Source organism: Sinohyriopsis cumingii, chromosome 17 (assembly GCF_028554795.1).
Source record: "Sinohyriopsis cumingii isolate HCF-2022 chromosome 17, ASM2855479v2, whole genome shotgun sequence".
NCBI lineage: Eukaryota > Metazoa > Mollusca > Bivalvia > Unionida > Unionidae > Sinohyriopsis > Sinohyriopsis cumingii.
Genome location: NC_142977.1, coordinates 45,502,374 through 45,526,681, shown reverse-complemented (window position 1 = coordinate 45,526,681; position 24,308 = coordinate 45,502,374). Strand labels below are relative to the sequence as shown.

General features: G+C 36.8%; 1 protein-coding gene across 2 annotated transcripts in view; it reads right to left on the bottom strand.

Annotated features, from left to right (window-relative positions):
- Positions 1–24,308, bottom strand: part of LOC149778536 (uncharacterized) — a 111,664-nt gene that overhangs the window by 58,091 nt on the left and 29,265 nt on the right. For both annotated transcript variants that reach the window (XM_089939432.1, XM_089939433.1), the window contains exon 3: positions 3,408–3,706. In XM_089939432.1, coding sequence (XP_089795558.1) covers positions 3,408–3,706 — 299 coding nt within the window. The remainder of the gene's footprint in view (positions 1–3,407; positions 3,707–24,308) is intronic.

Below are 24,308 nucleotides of genomic sequence, written 5' to 3'. Positions count from 1 at the left end.
GTTCTCTTCATTATGTACACTCAGTCGCTCTCAACTGTCATAGATCATCATCCAGTGTCTCGTCAATTGTACGCTGATGACACCCAAATATACAAATCTAGCCACCCAACTGAAGTTGATGCTACCATCCAAGGATTAGAGAGGTGCATTTCTGATGTGAAATCATAGATGACTTGTAACAAGCTGCAGATGAATGATGATAAAACTGGGGCCATTCTGATCACAACACAAAGACTTTCTCATTCACATACTTTACCTCAAACAATAAATATCAGCAACACCAAAATTAAATTCACACAATCAGTACGAAACCTAGGTGTTACTCTGGACAGTACTCTCACATTGCACCAACATGTCATGAACATATGCAAGGCTGCATATCTTGAGCTGAGAAACATCAGCTCAATTCGCAAATATCTTTCAGCTGATGCCACTAAAACACTTGTGTGTTCATTAGTACTTTCAAGACTGGACTACTGTAACTCAATTTTGTCTGGTTCATCTCAATATCTACTCCAGAAACTTCAAAAAGTTCAAAACACAGCTGCTCGGATCATACTTAGAGTACCACGATCAAAGCACACCTCCCCGCTGCTCTGTACCCTACACTGGCTATCCATTCGATCCAGAATCAAACACAAAATTTGTTCTCTGTGCTATATTTCATTGTTGGACTCTAGTCCAACATACCTATCTGACCTCACCCATGTGTACACACCAGCAAGATACTTACGCTCCTCTTCTGACAATCATATACTCATTATTCCCACTATGAAAACAAAGTCATATGGACAACGTTCTTTTGCATACCAAGGCCCAGCAATGTGGAAGGAATTGCCCACTGAACTTAGACACAAAGACACAGTGATCACATTCAAAAGGGCTCTCAAAACTCACTTATTTCGACTGCAAGAACAAACTTAAAGACCTAATAATGTTTCTTACCTGAAATATTCTCAGCATGTTTTTTATTTTTTAATGTTTTTCTAATTTCATGTTGTTTGTTTTTGTAATAATATTATTATGTTTTTTTAATCTTATAGGTGTTGTCTAATGTTGTAAAGCGCTTAGAGCTTCTAAAGATTAGGCGCTATACAAAGTCCTCATTAGTATTATTATTATTATTCAGTCACTCTACACCATCACCACCTAATCAGAACTTCCAATAACTGGCAATTCACTGTAAAATGCAGTATAGTATCCCTACACCAATCAGTTCAGCATATGCATGTATGTTAAGAGTCTAATAAAATAGTTCCACACACTTGACCCCTTTGCTTTTTCCGTTGGTAAAGTCAATGTAACATATGCCCTTATTGTAATCGGAATTAAGCAAACTTCTTTATTAACATGTGTCATGGTGTTTATGCAAAACAAAAAGTTTTCCATGCTCACTGAAGCATTTTTGTTAATCAAACTCTTCAGTTCCAGAGACATTTAGTACTTGCATATAGTCCACAATCCTGTAATGCCTAAATGGAAATTATCAGTTTTAAAAAAACACATGTGCTTTTAAAGTCTGCCATTCTAGATGGGTAGCAATACAGTTTTCAAGATGGCCACCATAGTGGCATTATTGGATGCAAGGTCAGCACTATGTTAATTTCAGGCAAACAAGAAAGCAGCAAAAGTCTTTAGTGAAAACCCAAAATCAATACTTACATGCGTGACTTTTATCTTTTATTTTATATACATTTTACTAAATTTTAACATTTTTATATTTTAGTTTATTTTTATGAACTTCATCTTGACATTTATTTGGAAGGGTTTGTTTTCCAGAAGTTTCTGTGCAATTCATTTGTTTTGTTTTTTAAAATACATTCTTCAACCTTTACCGTAACTTGGCACTATATAAACACTGCTGTGCTGAGTGTCATTAAATGCTACTACAAACATATATATCAGATGGAGTTGTTGTTATAGGGTTTAACACCATTTTTCAGCACAAGATAGGCTATACATTGCAGCCAGTATAAATGGTGGAGGAAGAACCCAGGAAAGCCCCAACAACTCACAAGAAGCTACTGGCAAGCTTTCTCACATGCCCACACTGGCCAAGCCTGAGACTTGAACCCATGCAGACTGAGGTGAGATGGCAGTGATCCATTACGGTAAGCACTTTAGATTACTCGGCCACTCAGGGTCCCCCCAGATGGAGTTGATGTGAGATTTTAAATATGACCACCTTGAAAGCCCATACTGTATGTCTAAAGGGTGCTGTTTTCATTTAAGACAAATGAAATATCATAAGAAGTCTTTCAGTGAAAAACCCTATGTCAAGAGAATCTTCCATTTAGAAGTAGTCACAAGATTTTAAAATGGCTAACATGATGGCCATATTGGCTGGCAGGTCAGCACCATTTTCATTCTGGTCCAACTGGACATGTTAAGAAGTCGTTTTGTTTCGGAAGGAATATCATTAACAAGATTTTCCTGTCAGATTGGCAATATTTTCACTTAGAATCAACTAAACATGGTGCCCATTGCGAAAATCTTGTTACATATGACTGAAGCATTCCTATGACCCATTTATATACTAACTTGAGTGATTCTACCTGTTAAAGTGTCTGAGAAAATGACCTGAACACAAAACCTCAAGTCTTGACACAAGATAGACATACGAACTGACATCATGAATCCATGAGCTGGAAGAGCATTGCAATCTGGCCAAAAAGACATGAAACTGTGAACAGGTCTTAGACAATTTCAACTGAAAATACCGAATGCTTTTTGAAAATGATCTTCAATTTCTACCTCACAAGGCCAGATCCTGTTTGTCCAGCCCAAAACCAAAACATTGCTATAACCTGTGACATTGATCCCAATGTGACAAGGTTAAGCATACATATTGCATAATATTTTCATAATGATTCATCCAAAATATAAAGAGGTCAATTAAGGAGTTTGGGAAGGGACCTTGATACCAAGGTCAAAGGGACGAGAGAGAGAGAGTGTATTGCAGAACAAACTGCTTTAGTTTTATATTAATTCCCCCAAATTTGAAGAAAACCCATCAAGGGGTTTAGGAATTATAAACTAATGAAAATAAACCGTAATAACTTTTCTTAGGCTTGTCAAAGGTACTAGCAAATCTGCTGTAGAATGAAATGTCTTTGCTTCATTTACTTTTATGTCACATACTATGAGAATCTAACATGGAATTAAAATGAATAATCTTAAACCAAGACTAACACAAAGTTTCCATGACTGTGACCTTGACTCAAAGGCAAAAGATTTGGACAAGCATGCTGTAGAATGAACTGTCTGGTTTATGAGATAAATGCAAATAAAAAACTTTAAAGCAAAATCCAACTTTATGTTGCTACTACTGGCAGTATCAAAAGTGACTGCTATGTCTCACTTCCCACCAACCGTAGCTTGATAAAAGTGACTTTCTTCATACAAACCTTTCCATCTGAATCTTCACTGATTCTGTAATGGTAGACACGTCCCTCATATCGGACCGAGATTGACCTCTGTCCTGGACTGCTCTCACTCTCCCGCACCAGGAAGCTACCATTAATACCACTGCTGAGAAGGTATTCGGAAGCATTTCGGGAAATCTGTCCATGGTACCAAGAAAATTTATCCAAACTGTTGACTGGAGCAATATAGTTGCTAGGTACCCATCCTATGTCTCCAGTTTTGTTTTTGACCTCACACCATTCTCCACCCTTATTGTATCCCAATATTGTCATCTGCTCCCCTGAAATACATAAATATAATATCTACAAAGCAACCTGTGTTACCAAGCCCCTTTCAAGTATAGGATATTGTTTGTATGGGAAAATATTTATGTATCCCTGTTCTTAACGACATTTTATTTCAACCTCTATATGAAGCAAACCGCCTCTAAAGGACACATTTTGTGCTTCCTCAAGATTCCTTTATTGGACAGGTGTCACTCTAATAATAAAATATTTTAAATCCTTTGGTTTAGCCCATAAGAAAATTATGTGTTTGATCCTATTTTAACCTTTATTCAATTCTGGTGTATAACTGACAGTGAAATACAAATTTTATCATTTCCATCGAACATTCAATACACATAACACAGGAATTTAAATTAAAAGGTAAAATACTCATAATATTTCAGCACTCCTTTTTCTAAGACCATCCATTCTCAATGAAAAGGTGTCCTTATAAACAAGAGTACCATGTTATTATGATGTATAATAGTCCCCTATGTTGATAAATGAAATTTGTGTGTGGAGACTATTTTTCTTTTACAATCACAGTGACCATGTCCTCTTTTTTTACCACAAAACATGTTGGCTTCTTCCTTATCCAAAGTGCAAGCCATTCGCAAATGTTGTTCCAGTACTGTGAGGAAGTACTTATGTTACTGTGTGGAAACCATGTGTCTTCTTTCAGGCATAGTGACCCTGACCTTTGATTTTTGCACCACACAATAATTTTCTTCCCATCTCAAGTACAAGCCATCCAGAGTTTGGTAACTGTAGACGGTGTATAATTGGAGTTACTTTGTGGAAACCATGTATCTTTGTGGAAACAATTTATCGTCTGCTAGTCAAAGTGACCTTGACCCTGGATTTTTTTGGCCCCAAATTGACAACATTCTTCCTTAAGTGCAAGCCATCTGCAAATTTGGTCACTGTACATGCAGGTGGTGGACAATTCCAGTTATTGTGTGGAAACCAACCTGCTATGCGACAGAATGACAGATTGCTGGCCTGACAACACAGAATAATATTTGCCACGTTATGGCAGTGCTGGCAGGAATATAAAAAGTGGAATTTCATGGCATGGGCAGATTTATGAGAAAGTGGATTTTTTATGAAAAAGTGGATTTTGTATGGGGCGGACTGATATAAAAAAAGGTGGATTTTCATGGGGTGGGCAGACATATAAAAAGGTGGATTTTCATTGGGTGGGTAGGCATTTAAAAAGGTGAATTTTCATGAGGTGGGAAGAAAGACTAGAAATGATTCACAATGAAACGGCCAAAGAAATCTTGTTTTAATTAATATTGTCTTAAACTGTGGATACATGCACATTCTTAAGTTCACTCAACTCCCAAATAACAGAATAAAATGAACCTATATTATTTATGTGATTTGCATTATTAATGTAGCTTTAACAATTTTTCAGTCATATCACTACAATGTTTGCAGTGTGGCAGTTTACAGTGATGTCTAGCACTGGGGCATCATGCCACAGACAGGTAGCACCATGTTCCACACAGTCATAGGCTAAACACACACACACACAGATATATAAAGGATAAGCAAAAGCGTACTTTGGAGCTATGCCATCGTCTCCCGTAGACGGACGGATGCCAAGGCAAGGATATATATATATATATATATATATATATATATATATATATATATATATATATATATATATATATATATATCACACACACACACACACATACACACACATATACATACATAGCTGCCAACCATCCAGACTCACAATTAGTGAAAACAGAGAAAACATTTAATGAATTTTGACATGAATTATTGAAGCTATCTTCGAGTCCTGGAATATTTGTTGGAACAAATATTTAACATGGTCTCCAGCTGATAAAGGTAGATTGTGTTCAACAAGAAAACTCACAAACAATGCTTCAGTGTTGGCAGCTTGCAGGTCTTCTGTCGAGAGCTGAAATCTGCCGCAAGTTCTTAATTTTCCCAACCTCTATGTGCTTTTTACTACCAATGTGCTTCCTCACATTGTCTCTGCCACCATGCCCAATGCTAAAATTTGTGGCACAATGGGTGCAAAAAGCATGATGCATATCGGTGTTTGATGGCAGAATGCACAGCCAATTTTTGGTATATTCCAAACAAAACTTCACTTTTTGTGCAATACATTTCTTTTTCCTTGTTGCTGAAGACATTTTCAAGATGCGGCTCTGAATGGTAATTCAAATCAACGTTTGCATGCGGCATGAATCGCTGAAAAAGTCATGAAATTCACACCAAAATCGTGAGGGTTGGTAGCTATGTGTGTGTGTGTGTATATATATATATCTATATGGTCAAATAATTATCTGGACTTAACAGTACCACATTATTCAATGTCTGTGCACATTGCCTGCAATATGTGCATTACAAGTTAAAAATTAAATTACCTAAACAAATGAAAGTACATGTATATGCTGAATATAACTATTATATTAGTATTTCCTGAACAAGAAAAAAGCCCATATTTTAAGCTAGACCAAGGGTTCTGGCTGGAATGTTTGTGAATCATCATGTACATGCATGCCATTGTTAAGTATGAAGTATGGCAAAGTCATCAGCACCAATTGAGGGAGAGGGATAAGTTAGAGACTAAGAGTGGTACCTCTTCATCAAGGGATGTAGTCAGGCATCTGTCAATAGCTGTGTGCATACAGATCAACATTCACAACTGTTAAGTTATATTGGACAAGCTGAGAATCAGATGGCTTTCTCTTGCCTGTACCGTATGTACTTGCTTACAGGTTGAGCACAAATGCGAACTGCACAGACCTAGACCTGTTCCATAATGCTGATTTGTGCAGAACGTCAGGAGTAATATGTAGAACAAACAACAATGACCCAGATCTGAAGTGCATAATGTATTTGCAGACCAGGGTCTGCAATGTTTGCAGTTTGACTTGCATGCAAGTATATGCAGTAGTGAAGTGAAAACTTTATCTTTATCCCTCTAAAATATTTGCAGGTTTGGGATATTCAAAACTTCATAAAATGAGCCCCTATATAAATCTGGCAACCTCTGCAGAAAGGTCACAAATCTTTGTCCAAATAAGGACATTTTTTTGTAAACCAAACCCTTTGTAATTATGCACACCTATATAAACCATTCCATGTTTTGCTAGTAATGTTAAGGAAAGTTTCCTAGTATGAAAATAATTTCACACCCAACAGAAAAATGATTTTCTTCAAAATCTATGTATAGCAGAGTAGAACACTTCAGCATGACGAAATGGTCAGTAACATGGATGGCTTTGTTGTTATAAGGTTTAACGCCATTTTTCAGCACAATATAGACTATAAATGGCAGCCAGTATTAAAGGTGGAGGAAGAACCCGGGAAGACCCCAGAATGAACCACCCACCCACGAGAAGCTACCAGCAAGCTTTCACACATACCCACATTGGCTGAGCCTGAGACTCGAACCCATGCAGACAGAGGTGAGATGGCAGTGATCCGTAATGGTGCGTGCTTTAGACCACTTGGCCACTCGGGGCCCCCAACATGGATGGCAGTCAAGCACTCAGTTTTTTATAACAAACATCGAGGTGTAGTCTGGTGTGTAGATGAAGATTAATGTTTAAAATATAAACTGAATGGCTCAATGCTTTTGTACCCTGTAATAAAAGGGAATGACTGAAACGCTTCAGGTAATGCATTTTGACCTGGCTGCATATATAAAGTGATGTCATCTCAAAACATACTATTGTTTGAAAAGTATGGCCTGTCAAAGCAAACAACTGCCTTTAATAAGATGATCTTTTTCGAAATAACAGTGTAATGTGCTTCATTTCAAACTGTGGTATGGAATAACTGGGCCAAGTTGCTATCTTCATTATATGGAAATTAGGCCCATTTTAGCCATCTCTCAAAAGAGACCACTCACCCCATTGAAGAAGGACTCACTGCAAAGCAGTTTAATCTGTGCCGAGTTGCCATCTCAAGGAAGGCTTGATTTTTGGTTTGATGCTGTATGGCAAAGCAATACATGTAGGTTATTTAGTGTCTTAGGAATTTGAATAATGTGCCTTGCCCAAGGATTCCTCACCTGGGCTGATCTAGTGGTATATTTTTTTAACCCACACTCTTTCAGTTGAAAGTTCAGCAAGCTAATCATTGCACCACAGCAGTTCCTGTCTCCATTGTCTTTTGTAACATATAGAAAGATGTATTGGGCCTATTTTACATCACAAGCCTGCAAGGGGACAACATTCTTGGAAAAATGACCTCTTTAGAGCTATGGCTACTTAACTTATTAACAACTGAAGACTTTTGTCATTTTTGCCTGAAATGGGAGTAGGAAACGCATTTCGGGGGCTACTTCTGAATACATCCAAATAAATCTGCTGCCAAGTGACTTTCGTTTAGCCTGATGCCTAGAAGTGTTAGAAATGTCTGTCATTTGCTGTTTCGCTTGTGAATCTGCAAAAGGATAAAAGATGGAGTTCTTTTTTTTTTTTGGCTTACTGACCCACTATTTTTGTGTCCTGGCGACTTTTTACTCCAAATCCCCAAATTATCCTACTTTTTGCAAAGGTTTACCTGTCTGTGTGCAGTTCAGGTCTCAAAAAATATGTTTTTCCATCTGCATTTTGTATTGCAAGCAGAAAGTCCAGATTATTTTGTTTCATTGTAGAGCTACATCTGTCTACTTTTCTAAATTACCACCCACTTTGGTGTTCCTTAAATGTTCTTGTTGTTGTTGTTGTTGTAGGGTTTAACACCATTTTTCAGCACAAGATAGGCCATACATAGCGGCCAGTATAATTAGTGGAGGAAGAACCCTGAAAACCCCCGGGAAGAACCACCAACCCATGAGAAACTACTAGCAGGCTTTCTCACATGCCAACGTTAGCCGAACCTGAGATTCGAACTCACGCAGACAGAGGTGAGATGGCAGTGATCCGTAACGGTGAGCACTTTAGACCACTCAGCCACTCGAGGCCCCCATGCCATAAATGATGTTGAAACTACAGGTTGGAAGTAAGGTACTACCTCCTAAAGAAAAAACTTGGCACCAGTGGTTAATGAGCTAAACTGTCTATTGCTCTACTAGGCAATATTAATAATAAGATAATTCTATCAACGTATGACCCCCATCTAGCTCTGCAGAAATAAATACAGTTTCAGAACTTTGATCAGTGACACTTACCTTGTTGAAGACATGACTCTAAACTGCCTATATATGACATATTGATGAACAGTTGTTGTTATTGTAAGGTTTAATGACATTTTTCAGCACAAGATAGGCTATACATGGCGGTCAGTATAACTGGTGGAGGAAGAACCCTGCAAAATCCCAGGAAGAACCATTGACCCATGAGAAGCTACTGGCAAGCTGTCTCATGTACCCACGCTGTTAGTGTTGTTGCTGTTTTAGGGTTTTAATGCCATTTTCAGCACAAGATAGGCTATACATGGTGGCCAGTATTAATGGTAGAGGAAGAACTCTGGAAAACCCCAGAAAGAACCACCGACCCATGAGAAGCTACTGGCAAGCTTTCTCACATACCCACATTGGCCGAATCTGACACTTGAACCCATGCCAACAGAGGTGAGATGGCATTGATCCGTAACTGTGAGCGCTTTAGACCACACTGGGCCACATGTACCCACATTAGCCAAGCCTGAGACTTGAACCCATGCAGACAGGGTGATATGACAGTGGTCCAGAACGGTGAGCGCTTTAGACCACTCTCCTACTCAGGGCCCCATTGATGAACAGAAGAAGAGAATTAATGTATCAAACTGCATGTCTCTGTCTTGAAGGCTTTTCAAGTTAAACAGCAGAAATGAAAAATTAAACATCACAACCTTTGACCTAGACCTTCAAGACAGGATAAAAGTATGGCATCTCACAGTTTATTGATAATACATTTACAAAAGTGTACTAAATGTATTTTGTACCTGAACTTAAGTGTACTAAATTTATATTGTACATGTACAAAAGTGTCCTCCATTTATTTTGTACATGCACATAAGTGTACTAAATTTATATGTTGTGACATGAAACTTACAGAATTGAATAGAAAGTGGTACAAATGAACAAAGAGCTAGATTGATGGATTGAATGAAACAAAAAAAATGAATTGATCACCCATATTTTGTGAACCAATTTTGTGAAACAGCATGGGTCATGAATGAAACACATTAGTCATTTCAAATGAAACCCATCTATTAAACAGCCATGCTAATTAAACATTTTTAATAGCAATGGATCTTTTAAATGAGTCTGAATCAGCAATGCAACACTATACATGCAGATTTTACATACAGAACAACTTTGTTTATCGGAACAAAACAAATCCAAATCAATGGTCCATCAAAATCAAAGGAATACTTGTCCCACCCCCACCCACCAGCTTGCACATTTTGTTCAACCTAACCCCATTTCATTGGTTCCATGCTGTAATGTTATTCAAGTGAGCTTCAGAAGTGTGTTACTAGGGTAATACAACAACCATGTAGCAATAAATTTTCCCTGGAGATAGGATTCATGATAACACCACTATTGCATCAAGGCTTGTATTACATTAAGGTACAATAGGATGAAGAAGTAATATTCTGTGTACAATTGGTGTTTGGATAAAGAACATTCTACTGTATTTTATATATCTGAATTACCATTACTTGATCTTTTGGCAATTTTGAGTAGTTTTGTCAGGGGATAAGTTGCTCTCCAAAATATGTCCATTAACACATTAACCCCTAGCGACGAGTTAACGTGGCAGGAGGTAGTAGCCAACTGCCGAGCTCTGTATTGTCTTGGTACCGTCATGGTCATGCATGATACACTAAATTGGTGGTGTGTGTATATATATATATATATATATATATATATATATATATATATATATATATATATATATATATATAAAGCTAGACAGATGTAGCTCTACAATGATACCAAGTAATCTGGAATTTCTAGTTGCACAACAAAATACAGAGGGAAAAACCTCATTTTTCGGACCTTGGCCCATGGTCGGGACGCCGATTTTGTGCCTGGTTTTTAGACTTTTGGGTCTCAGATCTAAGGCAAACTGGTACGAACTGCAGAGAGATGAACCTTTGCAAAAAGTAGGATAAGATGGGCATTTGGAATAAACAGTGGTCTCGATACAAAAATAATGGCTCCCTTCTGCTCATGTGCGAGCCAAATAGCCAATGAAAAACAATGTTTCTAACACAACTAGGCAGTATGTTATTGAAAGATCATCTGGGATTTGGTGTTTTCGGATCTATTCAGAAATAGCTTTCAAAATGTGTTTCCTACTCGAATTTCAGGCGAAAATGACCCCCAAAAATCCAGGGGTTAATGTGTTAAACAAGTTGCTTTAAAACCTGGCATGCTAATTATGTCATCAAGGTACTTCATTAAAAATATCAACATGGTTTCATATACCAAAGTCCATGAAAACCGGGGTTTTAAATTTTTTTTTAAATGAATGCTACAAAGTAAATTTCAACAACATTTTTTATAATTTGTACTCCTTTCAATTAAAAATGATACAAAACACTGCACAAGTAATTTTGAGCTTGACAAGTACTCATCAAAAGTTACTTGTCCATAGCACAAGTTCTTTAAAATACAGAAGTTAACACTGACTACTTCCCCAAAATAATCCTCCTGAGATTTTCAATCAATCAATCAAATGAAACAATAATGAAAGATTCTGCAATGTTTTCCAAGGAGTCCAGTGCAAGATGAACAGCAGCTGAGCATCTGTCAACAATTTGATGAATAGCTGAGAAATTTGATCAACTTTATAGAGGTAAACAGCTCCCATCTGCTTCACCACAAGCTGTTAAGGTCTGGAATAAGGCATGCTCTGCATAATGTATGTATTACAAGCTCAGTCAAAATCAAAGGTTTGCTTCAGCTTTCTCTGACTGACTGCAAAATTGGTCTTATAAGATAGGTACATCAAAGTTCCGTGCAGTACGAATCCTTTCTTCACAGTTTCTGGTTTGGTATTTTACATCACTGCATCAAATGAAATATTAACATGCTGAGAAAAGTAAAGAACTTTGCCAAATGACATGCCTTTGTAACCGACCTACACTGGTAGGAACCAAACATGTATTCTTCTGGCCACTAATCCAATACCTTCACCACTGAGCCACTGGAGTGCAGACATGATTTTGGTATTGCACAAAAAAAGCTGAAAATTTGAACGGCGGGTTTGGGGGACTTGAGGGGCAGCTTCCCCAATCCAGGGGTCCAGAGGTCCCCAGCCAAAATGCATAAGTTATTTCATGTGCATGTCAGTGTTCACACAGTAATTAAGTCACAATAATTTCTCAATTTTTGCAGCAAATATATTATACTTCTCTCTTTTCATAACAAATCTGTAAATACCCAAGTACATGTGTACATCCAAGTACACCAGCTATATACAAATAATCCCATACAATCACTTGTCTTTTTCTCCAATGGACACAACCTGTTGATACGGAAGTCAAGCTCTTTTTTGAGGCTTTGGCAAAGATTTCTTTAGCCTTCCTTTTTGACTGACTTTTTTGGCTCAATTTGCAATCGTTTCTTTTCCTTCTCAATGAGAGTCTTTTTACTTTCAAGATGGTGCTTGTATTGGCAACATGCAGTGCGCATATTCTGACAGAGAGCTACACCTGTTCTCTCATGCAAGAAATCTTTCTTAATATAGTAATCTTCTGCACTTTTTCCAGATGCCTTCTGAGCTTCAGTTTTTCCGTATGCAGCTTCTTTTGTAGGTTCTGTTCCAAACTCTTCCAACCGTGATTACCATAGAGCAGAGGTCACAAAATGACAGTCCTCTAGTGTTCAGTTTTCTTAATAACTGACCAACTAAATTTCCATCGACTTATTGCTCAGCCAATCCCATTTCCATATCTTTTTTAAGCCTTTATCTAAACTTTTCATGTCATGGTCTCTCTCAACAACTCAGGACGCCATTTTTTGCAAGCAGGATTCTTCATTCCATTGCCATCAGTTTCCATTACATGAAGATTCACTGGATGAATTTCAACTTTTGACCAATCAGAATATTCTTTACAAGAGTTGTGGGCTTATTAATATATGGAACGAATACGTCACAAGGGCCGTTGAGGAATGGAACCAAACAGACCATTTTTTAAAAAAACGTATCAGAGGTGTAACAAAAAACCGGACTATATCAAGAATAATCAGATTCAAGTCAGGAGACAAGCGGACTTCTGCTTTAAAACGGAGACAAATCATGTAAGGGAGTGTCAGGGACCTACAAAACTGGCCCTGAACCCTCAGCTCTCAAAAGCTTGGTCAAAAGCTTTATATACTAAATTCTGAGTTTTGAAAGAAATGGCTCTTGAACTTCAATTTTCAAAACACGTCTGAAGCTTTAAGGCAGATCCAGTGCATGCATAAAGCATGGGGAGATGTGCATGCAGGTAATAACTTATGAAACAACCTCAAGGAAGGGGGGGGAGCTTATTCTTCAGTCTTTCAAAATATTTGAAAATATGAAACGAAGCAGTGAACCTTGGAACTCAAGTGCAGGGCACATTACGTTTCCATGTCCTTTAACCTTTGGTGACACAGAACTTCAAAAGGGATAAAGAAAAATACAATATCAAGCAATACAATACTCTTGAAGTCGGATAAAAAGGAGATAATCTAAAAAATTAGATAATCTTACTGGCTTTGTTTTGCCATCTTAACGTTTAAATTTACATTGTAGAATAATCTTTTCCTTGGACACCTATCACTGTGGACACCTATCACTGTCATAAAAGTTTTCTAAAGTTCTCAAGGAACCTATAAACAATATTTACATGTTTGTCCACCTGAAAAGAGCTGCAGTTTGGAATTTTTGGTTCCAGATCATGCTCACATTTAATTTATGCATTCACCCATTATTAACCAACTTATAATTCATTGATTAAATGCCAAACTGTGTATTTCTAGAAGTTTTCCCCAAATTAATTGTACTCCTTTTGTCGTTATCTCGACCTTTAAAATATAAGACACTAGAGGCCGTCTGTGACTTTGTATTGCAACTTGAAAGACTGCTACAAACCTAAATGTTCTGATTACCAAAACTGTTGTTTGAAAATGGAAATTGTCTGTCATCCTGAAGTTTTTATCACCTTTAGCGACAATGGCTACTGCTGGAGCCAACACAAATGTGGGCAAACATGCACTGAATAAAAATAGAAGGCCTATTTTTAATATTTTTACCCGATTGAAAAAATGCATGCCAGGGAGCGCAGATGGGCAGTCAAGATTTGGGGGACATAAGACAAAAAATGCAGGAGACCTATGATCATGATCCCGCACTTGAGGTGCAACACTGCTAAGTATTTATTACCCTCAAGGTGATTTCCCGTTTTTCCCACATTTTAGTCAAACAAAGAAATGGAATCACCGTATCCTTGGTGTTGCAGGTTGTGTATAATGTGCGAATCCTTCCGCTCCTAAATTTTCAAAGCAAGCCTAAATGGGTGACCTATGAGTAGATAATTATGCAAATCAAGAAAACTGCCAAGGGTAGCATGATCCTTTTGCAAAGCAGATTTGTCCTACAGTATTGCTCATGATGCATCATTCTTTACAGGCAATGCACCAAAACCATTACTGGCCATATGCCTTTGGGCCTGTCTAAATCTAATATATTACAGGTTACTTCTTCTTCCAGGAGCTATTTGTCCAAGAGACCTGTTGATTTTAAGAGACTGTATAAAAAAATGCTCACAAGAGCAGGTACATTTTTCCATGGGTCAAGTGATTCTTCAAAAGCCACTTGCCCTTGGCTTGTGTATGAGAAAAAATGCCTGGAGCACTGCAGCAGTCTCTGAGCAAACAGAGCTAAATGTAAAACAATTTGTTACAAACCATAATAAACACATCACCTGACAATCAGCATCTATTCTAGGATGCTCAAAAAAGATATTTTAAAAAGTGACATGAGAAATTCAATCAAAAGCAACAAAAAAAAATATAATTTGAAAACCCTACAATTGTTTACTTAAATAACCACTTTCACCCACCCCATTTTTTGAAAGAAGGTGCGCGGGATCAGGATAAAGACTGGAGCATATCAGAGTCAACCAGGTCTGAAACCATACTACATGTGATGATATACAGTACAATATATTAACTTCAGGACATATCAGGGTCTACCAGGTCTAAAGCCATACTACATGTGATGATATACAGTACAATATATTAACTTCAGGACATATCAGGGTCTACCAGGCCTAAAGCCATACTACATGTGATGATATACAGTACAATATATTAACTTCAGGACATATCAGGGTCTACCAGGTCTGAAACCATACTACCTGTGATGATATACAGTACAATATATTAACTTCAGGATATATCAGGGTCTACCAGGTCTGAAACCATACTACATGTGATGATAAATAGTACAATATATTAACTTCAGGTATATCAGGGTCCTCTAGGGCTTAAGTCACACTGCATGTTAGGATATACGGTACAATATATTAACTTGAGGGCATATCGAAGTCTACTCAGGATGAAGCCACACTGCATGTGAGGATACAAGGTATAACTTATTAACTTCAGGGCTTATCATGGTCTACCAGGTCTGAACCCATACTACATGTGAGGGTATACAGTAGAACTTCAGAGAATATCAGGGTCTTTCAAACCTGAATAAATTCGCAACTGAGAACATATGGCAAATCAAGCAAAATGCACTGCCAATCTGTTTCCACTTATTCCCTCAGTACTTACCTCACAATGTCTTGATGAAAACATGTTTGGATGAGGCCAGGCTTATTAGAAATAACAGGTACTGTATATTAATATAGTACACTGATTGTAATAAAGTTGCCAACTGAATGGGGCAAAGTCAAATTACATACTACAAATTCTGAAAATGTTAAACTTTGCATTAGTGCTTTAGGATTCATAGTACTAATTCAGTCTACATAGTAAACTTATACAAATACCACGATATTAAAATTTCAATAACTTAAAAATTTCTGAGTGCTCATGGTCAAACCTATATTTATCAGTTTAGATAAAACCTGGATGTCAGCTTCTTCGTAGAGAAAAGGATGTGAGCTGTGGCATTTTATGGACCTGCATGTGTTTGAAACATGTGCTTTCAATTCCGCACCAAAAAGTCAGGTGCTAATTATAGTAATGAGTGTTCCAAACTCAAGACTGTTAAAGGACTGAAATTCCATCAATAAAACAATGTCTCTAAAAAAAATTGTTTACAACTAGGATAAGCTCTCAAAAGAATCTTTTTCCTAAAGCAAAACTTACATTATTAACCCATCCTGGTCTGAGAAACCCATATATACTGTATTTTATGTTCCAGGCTGGGTCCGATTTTTCCATATAATTAGTACCGTGTATCCTTTAAGGTGTTAAATACTTAAGAATCTAAAGTGACAATGGGCTGATTTCAGAAGTATTGCATTCATACAAATCAACCACTGCAATGGGGTATAAAAATATCCTATAACATTAAAACATTTTTTTGTCGGAAGGGGGCCCCAGATGAAGTTTTGCAAGGTAAGTCTCAGAACTGATCGCTATGCCACTGATTTTAATTTCACAGTAATAGCTGGATACAAAATAATTTAAAAATTCTTGCACAATACTCCTTCATTAAAGGACCCTTTATTATAACACAGTTCCTGTTAAAAGTAAGGTATGTCTGTGGATCCCATTTCATCAGTTCACGGTATATTGTACTTAGCTATATGGCAGTATACTTTATGGCACCTCTGAAGAGTGTTATACTGAGGGAGTACTCTATGTATTATAACCCGTTTTGAAAGACCACACCATCTACCAACAACTCATGGTCTCAAGACAGGTGATTCCCTACGACAGGTCATAACACTATACAATTTTATTAAATCTGTACATTAAGAATCTGGTTTGTCAAGACAGGTTATCACTGGTCTTTCAACACAGGTTTTATGACTCCTGTGATTTACCTGTCTGGGTTATGATCCCTTCCTGCACAGTTAACACATTAATCCCTGGATGTTTTTGTCATTTTCGCCTGAAAATCGAGTAGGAAACACATTTTGAAAGCTATTTCTGAATGGATCTGAAAACACCAAATCCCAGGTGATCTTTCAATAACATACTGCCTAGTTGTGTTAGAAACATCGTTTTTCACTGGCTATTTGGCTCTCGCATGAGCAGAAGGGTAAAAGTTGGAGTTCTTTTTTTTCTCTTTTTTTTTTTGGCTAAATGGAGCCATTATTTTTGTATCAAGACCACTCTTTATTCCAGATGCACATCTTATCCATATTTTTGCAAAAGTTCATCTGTCTGTTTCAGTTCATACCGGTTTGCCTTAGATCTGAGACCAAAAAGTCTCAAATCCGGACACAAAATCAGATTCCAACCACGAGCAAATTTTGGAAAGAAAAATTCGGGTCCAAAAAATGAGTTTTTTTAATATGTATTTTGTAATGCAACTAGATATTCCAGATTATTTGGTATCATTGTAGAGCTACATCTGTCTACCTTTCTATAATACCACCCACTTTAGTGTATCATCCATGAACAGAGCTCGGCAGTAGGCTAATACCTCCTGCCACTTTCGCTAGGGGTTAATGTGTTAAGGACAAAAAATTTATTTGACTTTCATGCAACAAGAGGTAACATGTTTATCAAGATAATATCTCATGTTTTAAAAATAACCGTATTTAACCATCATTGTATAAGGTGTAAAACTAAACGACTGGCATCTGTATTTTATAATGTATATAAGTATCCGAAAAATGTATAAAGAATTTGTTAATATATGATAAATGCCTGGTTGTAAGGGAAAATACATATCTACTAGAGAAAATGAAAAACACATGTCTTGCAGTAAAAGTACAATGTACTGACCATCTTTCAGTTATGACTTATGACACCTGTGATTTACCTGTCTGGGTTATGATCCTGCTGTGAGGCCTTTTTAAGACATATACATAAGGCAATGCACTAAATGACCAGACAGACCACAATTCAGGTCTGTAATACCCTATGGAATTAGGACCTCTTGCCTGAAGTACACTTATTACATCACTGAACTACACTCTATATCATTCTACACTAGAACAATGTTGGCTTAGGTATGCAGAATAAGTCCAATGCAACCTCTTTCATGTCATGAGGTGACATATGGTTGCAGTCTTTTGATTCTGATTTGTGTCCCATAATGATGTTCCCATCTGAGAAAGTCTTGGACTTTTTAAAAGTGAGGTTTATGACATAAAATGGACATTGTAATCTGGGATTTAAGTACTTTTGAGGGTTATTTTTGTTTTGTGATCCATTTGAGGGTGACCTAAACTGAGTTGTCCCTCAAGAAACAAGAACAAACATGTTTATCAAGAAAATATTTAAAATGTATTGCTACTCCTGCAGCATGTAGCCTGGATTGTGTTGACATGCCATTAAACCCAACATATACATATATTAACCTATATACACTATGTACAAGCATGAGACAAGTATCGTCAATTTATTTTGTGTCTACTATTACTGCAAAAGTAAATTATAAGATAGTACCAGTTGGATTTGAAAGGTTAGTGGTGTGACACCAGAAGACAAGGCCAACAAAATGATCCATATGTTTAGCTCTTGCATGCAAAAAATAAAATCTCTATTTTTTAAGCTACTTCATCAATCATCAATGGTCTGTTGTTCTGGTTTTTTTTGTGTTTTTCTCAGGTTCACCACATTCCAAGAAAGGTCATTAAAGTTCAAAATGGTGATTACTTCAACACATCCCAGGAATTAGGTGAACACTGTTACCTGCAAAACAATGTACCATTGCTATTTTTTCCAAGAAAATAATAAAGAATCTTTGAAATTTCAGAGTTTATGATTTTCCACAGAAGATGCAAATCTTGTATACCAGCTTTGACAGTATCTCAAAGACCAAACCATAGATTGCTGAATTAGAAACCCTCTTTTACAAGCACTGCACCATTTAACTATTATTTCTGTGGAATAGAGTACCACATATACTCACTCCAACTGTAATCGGCATAGAACCAGATATACCACTGCATAATGAACTGATGGATCTTGCTCTATGCAGTTTGATAGGACTGATCAATAGAACAAACAATCAAAGACCCTAATCTGCCAGTGTACTCTGTGATGGCAAATCAGGGTGCGAGATGTTTGCATCTGGAACAGGCTTTTAAACAAGCATAGATAGTTTGTATCAGGTATTTGTTTACTGGTAAATTACGCAAATTCTCAAACTGTATGTTAACACTTAGGAATATACAAACTGTGGAGCAGACAAGATTCAATCCTTATTTCATTAACTTGCATGTACCGTTATAATGCACATACTTGTATAGAAGTTGGATCCAAACTCGACTTTATCTTGATTTTTTTAAATGCTAAATCACAGCGATATATATCTGCACTGTGCAATGTCAACCGTTACAACAAAAACTTATTTTAGTTTTTAAAAAGGTGTCTGTACTAATTGTGAAAAGTTATCAATTTGCCTTTCTGAAGATTCAGCAGTTGTGATTCATATTTATGATGATGAATTCCAATCCTCTGGTTTGTTTGGTGGGGTGGGTGGGGGTGGCCTGAGCTGAATCTTGAATCTGTAGCTATCAGGTGATGCACAGATAATTATATTCATGTTGGTTTCTACTGGTTCTAACTGGATTGATTTAGCAAGATATTTCTGCTTTTTTAAACACTGAAGAAAAATATTAATCTTTTTTCCAGTCTACATTGATTTAATGGTTTCCAAGACAGGCTTATTTAATAATGAGGTCATACTTCCTGTGGCATACTCAGCTGATGTAACAAATATTGCTGATCACTTTACATTTTTGTTTTCTTCAATTTCATCCTGTATAAACCTTGGAATGTTGATACTCAACAGTACAGGCCTATTCTAAAATAGATCTAACTAAACCCTTGATTTTGTTTGCATTTTGTGACCAAGATATGTTTTAATAGGCTTAAAGCATGATTTGCTTTGGTGCGTAATTCTCGAATCTGATGGTTCCATTTCCGATCACAGATAACTGTGATCCCAACATATTATACCCCAACAGATAAGGGTCTATGCTCTCTGCATTTTGGACTCAACTTACAAACTATTGGTGTGCATAAATGAGATGCACCAAGAAAAACACAAACTTTTATAAAAATGTATCCCTTTACAAATTAAATGTTCAAAAACAATGTGACATTCATATTCTCACACTTCAGGCATGTTGTCTACAACATGTTTTGACTAACATGACAAATAACATTCATTCTCACTCTCTCAAGAACCTAGGAGCAATGAGGGATCTGAAAGTTTCCTGCCCATCTGTGAGCACCAAACAATAATAATGCACTCAGATGTGTAAATAATGAATAAACAAGAGGAAGCAATTAAACCATATTGAACATCTGCACTAACCACATATATAGTCTATAACATTTCAATAAACTCTTATACGGCCAAACATAAAAAGGAATGTCTCTTTCTGGTTACTTGACCAAATCTATAATTTCCTGCCAACCCTACAACTTCTGTGGAAAAAAAATATTCTGAAATTAAAAAACATTAAAAGGATACAACTACAATCTGGATGTGAAAAATGATTTTTTTTTCTAGTTTATACTTCATTTAAATATGACCAGGCCACAAACAAAATACCAAGGTTTGTACCAACTTACATAACCTAATTTTCATTTTAAGCAGAAGAACATTTTTATATGGCCTATGCAGTGTGGAACGATAATGAAGAAAATTCTCAGAAATCTGCTACTGAAGACTTTTTCAAGAAATGTCCCCAAATATTGGCAAAAGGAAAGAGTAAAATCTTAAGTACACCAGACACATACTGTGTACAAGGTTTCAATAAAATCCTTCAAGCAATGTGGAAGAAGTAGCGATGAACTCTCAAATATCTCATTTTCCACACTTTTTAAAGAATTGTCACTAAGCATTATGAAGAGGAAATAAATAAAGCATTAATTTGCAAATGACCAACCACATACATGCATCTGGCTAACACTGGGGCCCAGAGGTCTAAAGCGTTCTCAGTTACGGTTCACTGCCATCTCACCTCTGTCTGCGTGGGTTCGAGTCTAGGATTCGGCCAATGTGGGTATGTGAGAAAGCTTGCCAGTAAGCTTCTCGTGGGTCGGTGGTTCTTCCCAGGTTTTCCTGGGTTCTTCCTTCACCATTAATACTGGCCGCCATGCATAGCCTATCGTATGCTGAAAAATGGAGTTAAACCCCACAACAACAACTGGCAAACACCATTTCCAAACAATCCTCCAAACTGCGTGGGAAAAGCAACAATGACAAGCTACAACCAGATAATGCCTCTTGTCATGAGCAATTTTAAAAAAATGTCCCCAAAACTGGGTGGGAGGAAAAAAATGTAAACCTTCTTACCCAAATGCTTCAACCCCTTACAAAGGTCTAAATAAAATCTTCCATTCCATGTGGGAGAAGATATATGAAAGGGCATAATGCCATGACCTCGAAACACGAGCATGAGTAAAGGTTATTAATAACACAGATAGCAATGAGTGTATTTGTGATTTGGATTTTTAATGCAGCTTTTAAAAAAAATTAGTCATATCGAAAAGATGTCTGCCGTGGGACAGTTCATAGTACAGTAATGCCCAGCAATGGGGCATTATACCGCAGACTTGTAGCATGACGTCCCACCCAGTCACATTATTGTGACACTAGGCCAGGCAGTCCTAACACTAAGCTCATAATGCTCAGCACCAGGCAAGGCAGCTGTTAGTACTATTTTTATAAGTCTTTGGTATGACTTGGCCAGGGTTCGAACCTGCATCCAAGGTAGATGATCTAACCACCAGAGCGATCAGAAAGTAATGAAGTAGACAGTGTTGCTAAACATTCTGAATAAGGTTTAAACTGTATGTGTAAAAAAGGAAATACAGCCTACCAAAAAGTATCTTACTTTTCAACTTTGACCCAATCCTAAGATATAACTCATGTGCAGGAGTACATGTAGTAATAGGTGAGAATGTGATGTTGTATTCAAAGTAAGCATTAAATTCTTGTCTCTGTGATTCCAACCTGGGACATAACCATGCTGCAGCAGCAGAAAAGTGAGAATGGGAAGTATAGGATCATATAATATTCCAGATATGAAGTTGTTGTTGTTGTGGGGTTTAACACCATTTTTCAGCACATGATAGGCTATACATGGCAGCCAGTATTAATGTTGGAGGAAGAACCCGTGAAAACCCTGGGAAGAACCACTGACCCACGAGAAGCTACTGGCAAGCTTTCTCACATACCCACACTGGATGAATCCTAGACTTGAATCCACGCAGACAGAGGTGAGATGGCAGTGATCCGTAATGGAGAGTGCTTTAGACCACTTGGGGCCCCCAGATATGAAGTAAACTGAAAGAGAAGCTATTAAAGATCAAACTTATTTTTAACCCTACTTCTTAACCCCATGGCACCATCCTGAGACATAACCCAAGGGTAGAACACAGTATAGTGATAAGTAAAACTTGGGATCAAAACTATTCCATATCTGTAGTCAACTGTAAGAAAGAGTAGTATGTGATATTATATTCCAAATATGAAAAAAATAATATGGTTTTACATACATATATGTACTATAATGAAAAAGTTAACCAAAATATATAACCAAAATAAAACTTCACATGACCCCATCCTGGTCCAAAACTAGTGGCATTTTCAAGATGGCGTGTGTGATGCTATATTCTGGATATGAATTGAATTCACAATGGGGTTATAAAAATATAAGGCTGTCCACATATAGCATTTCATTATCATTGTACTCACCGTTAATAACTGAATTTTTTCCAAATTTAAAAAGTTTGCAGAGACAGGGCAAGGTTTGACTTGAAATTTGTAAGGTTTAAAGGAATTCAATAATCCTCAGCTAGATAGTAACTGAGATGTGTTCCAGGATCATGATCATGCTAAGAATGACTTGGACTATTTTATTGTAAAAGAGATGCAGATCTACAAGTGATTTTGTATTTTAAGGATTGTACCCTATTACTGTTTGCCTATATCTTTGTTTTTGTGCCTTCTTTGGTGGATAGCTAAACTTACACAGCACGTTATAGCCAGCATTGTGCTGATGTGCTGTTTAACCCTATACATGCATACACACATTACAGTGTTGCACATGTATCCCACTAACAATTCTGTGATGCACAATGTTTAGGGGACAAACAAACGTTTTCATTATAAATAATGGATGAAAAAGAGCAACATAAGGGCAAAAAATGGTCAAAATTTGGGGGGGGGGCATAAAGGCACAAAATGGTCAAAATCTGGAGGGACATAAGGCTAAAACTGTAGAAAACCTGCAATTCTACAGTCAAACACTACACTTAAATGGATGAAGACATGAATAAAAGGGCAAAAGTCTGTATAATCTCCAAACTTGGTTGGCATTGTGATAATAATAATAATAATAATCATAATAATAATAACTATTATAATAATAATGATAATAATAATGATAATAATAATAATAATAATAATAATATACTCAAACGGTGGATACATTGTACAGAAGAGAGATTTTTCTCTTCTAGACTTTGACTAATACAACATACAAATAAATATACATGTAACACATTTGATATAGAGATACAACAATAAAAATTTTGGATCATTGATCAAACGTTCTACAATCACCATATTTTCCCAATACAGAAGAAAGATGTCAATTCTTAAAACAGGACATTTATTTCTATACAATATGTTTAATGGCCCAGACATGGCCTAGGGCATGTTCCATTAATTGAGCCAAGTCATTCACCTGTCTGGCTCACTTGTGGCTAACAAAAAGATCAGGTGCAAATGAGAGAAGAACTATACAGATATTAAATAATTTGGTACTTCACATGCCTAGTGATAAAGTATACTAAAGCCTACCACAGTAAATATAGCTGTACCTCAATATAAAGGCTACTTGCTTATTAAGACCAGATTTACAAGCCACGTTCTAAATTTAGTATAATTTTCAACCTCTCTATGAAGCATATCTGTCAAATAAGGACATGTCAGCTGAAGACACCTGTAGTACCTCAATCAAAGGGGTCATAGGTCAACTGAGGACAATCATTCATATGGACCTACCTAAAGGTCAATATAAGAAAAACTGGACAGGACAGGTTGCTGCTTGTGCTAATCTATATCTTATACTCTGTGAACTATGTTGCTCGGCTCATATCAAAGTGTACAAAAATGCTGTAAGATAATTTCACCCAAGAACATGTCTTCAGGTAGCTCTACCTACTGAAACTAAACAAAAATGTTATGATGTTTGTATGTGTGGTTTAAGACACAGCCTATGTGGGGCTATTTTTAATCATGACAACACCGCACATGGTGTAACATCCACCTAATTCTTAACCTGCCCTATTTATGAAGAATTATGGAATCTCGAAACAATTTCATATCTTTGGTTAAATGTATCTGCATCAATCTTCCTTCCATTTTTGTCCGAAGTTAATATGCAGGCACTTCTTTCATTCTGTATTAATGTAACTTTGACAAAAAAATGCAGTTGTTACATCCTCCTGCCTGAAACTTAACATACAAGTTGTAAGGACTAAAGCTGAAGCAG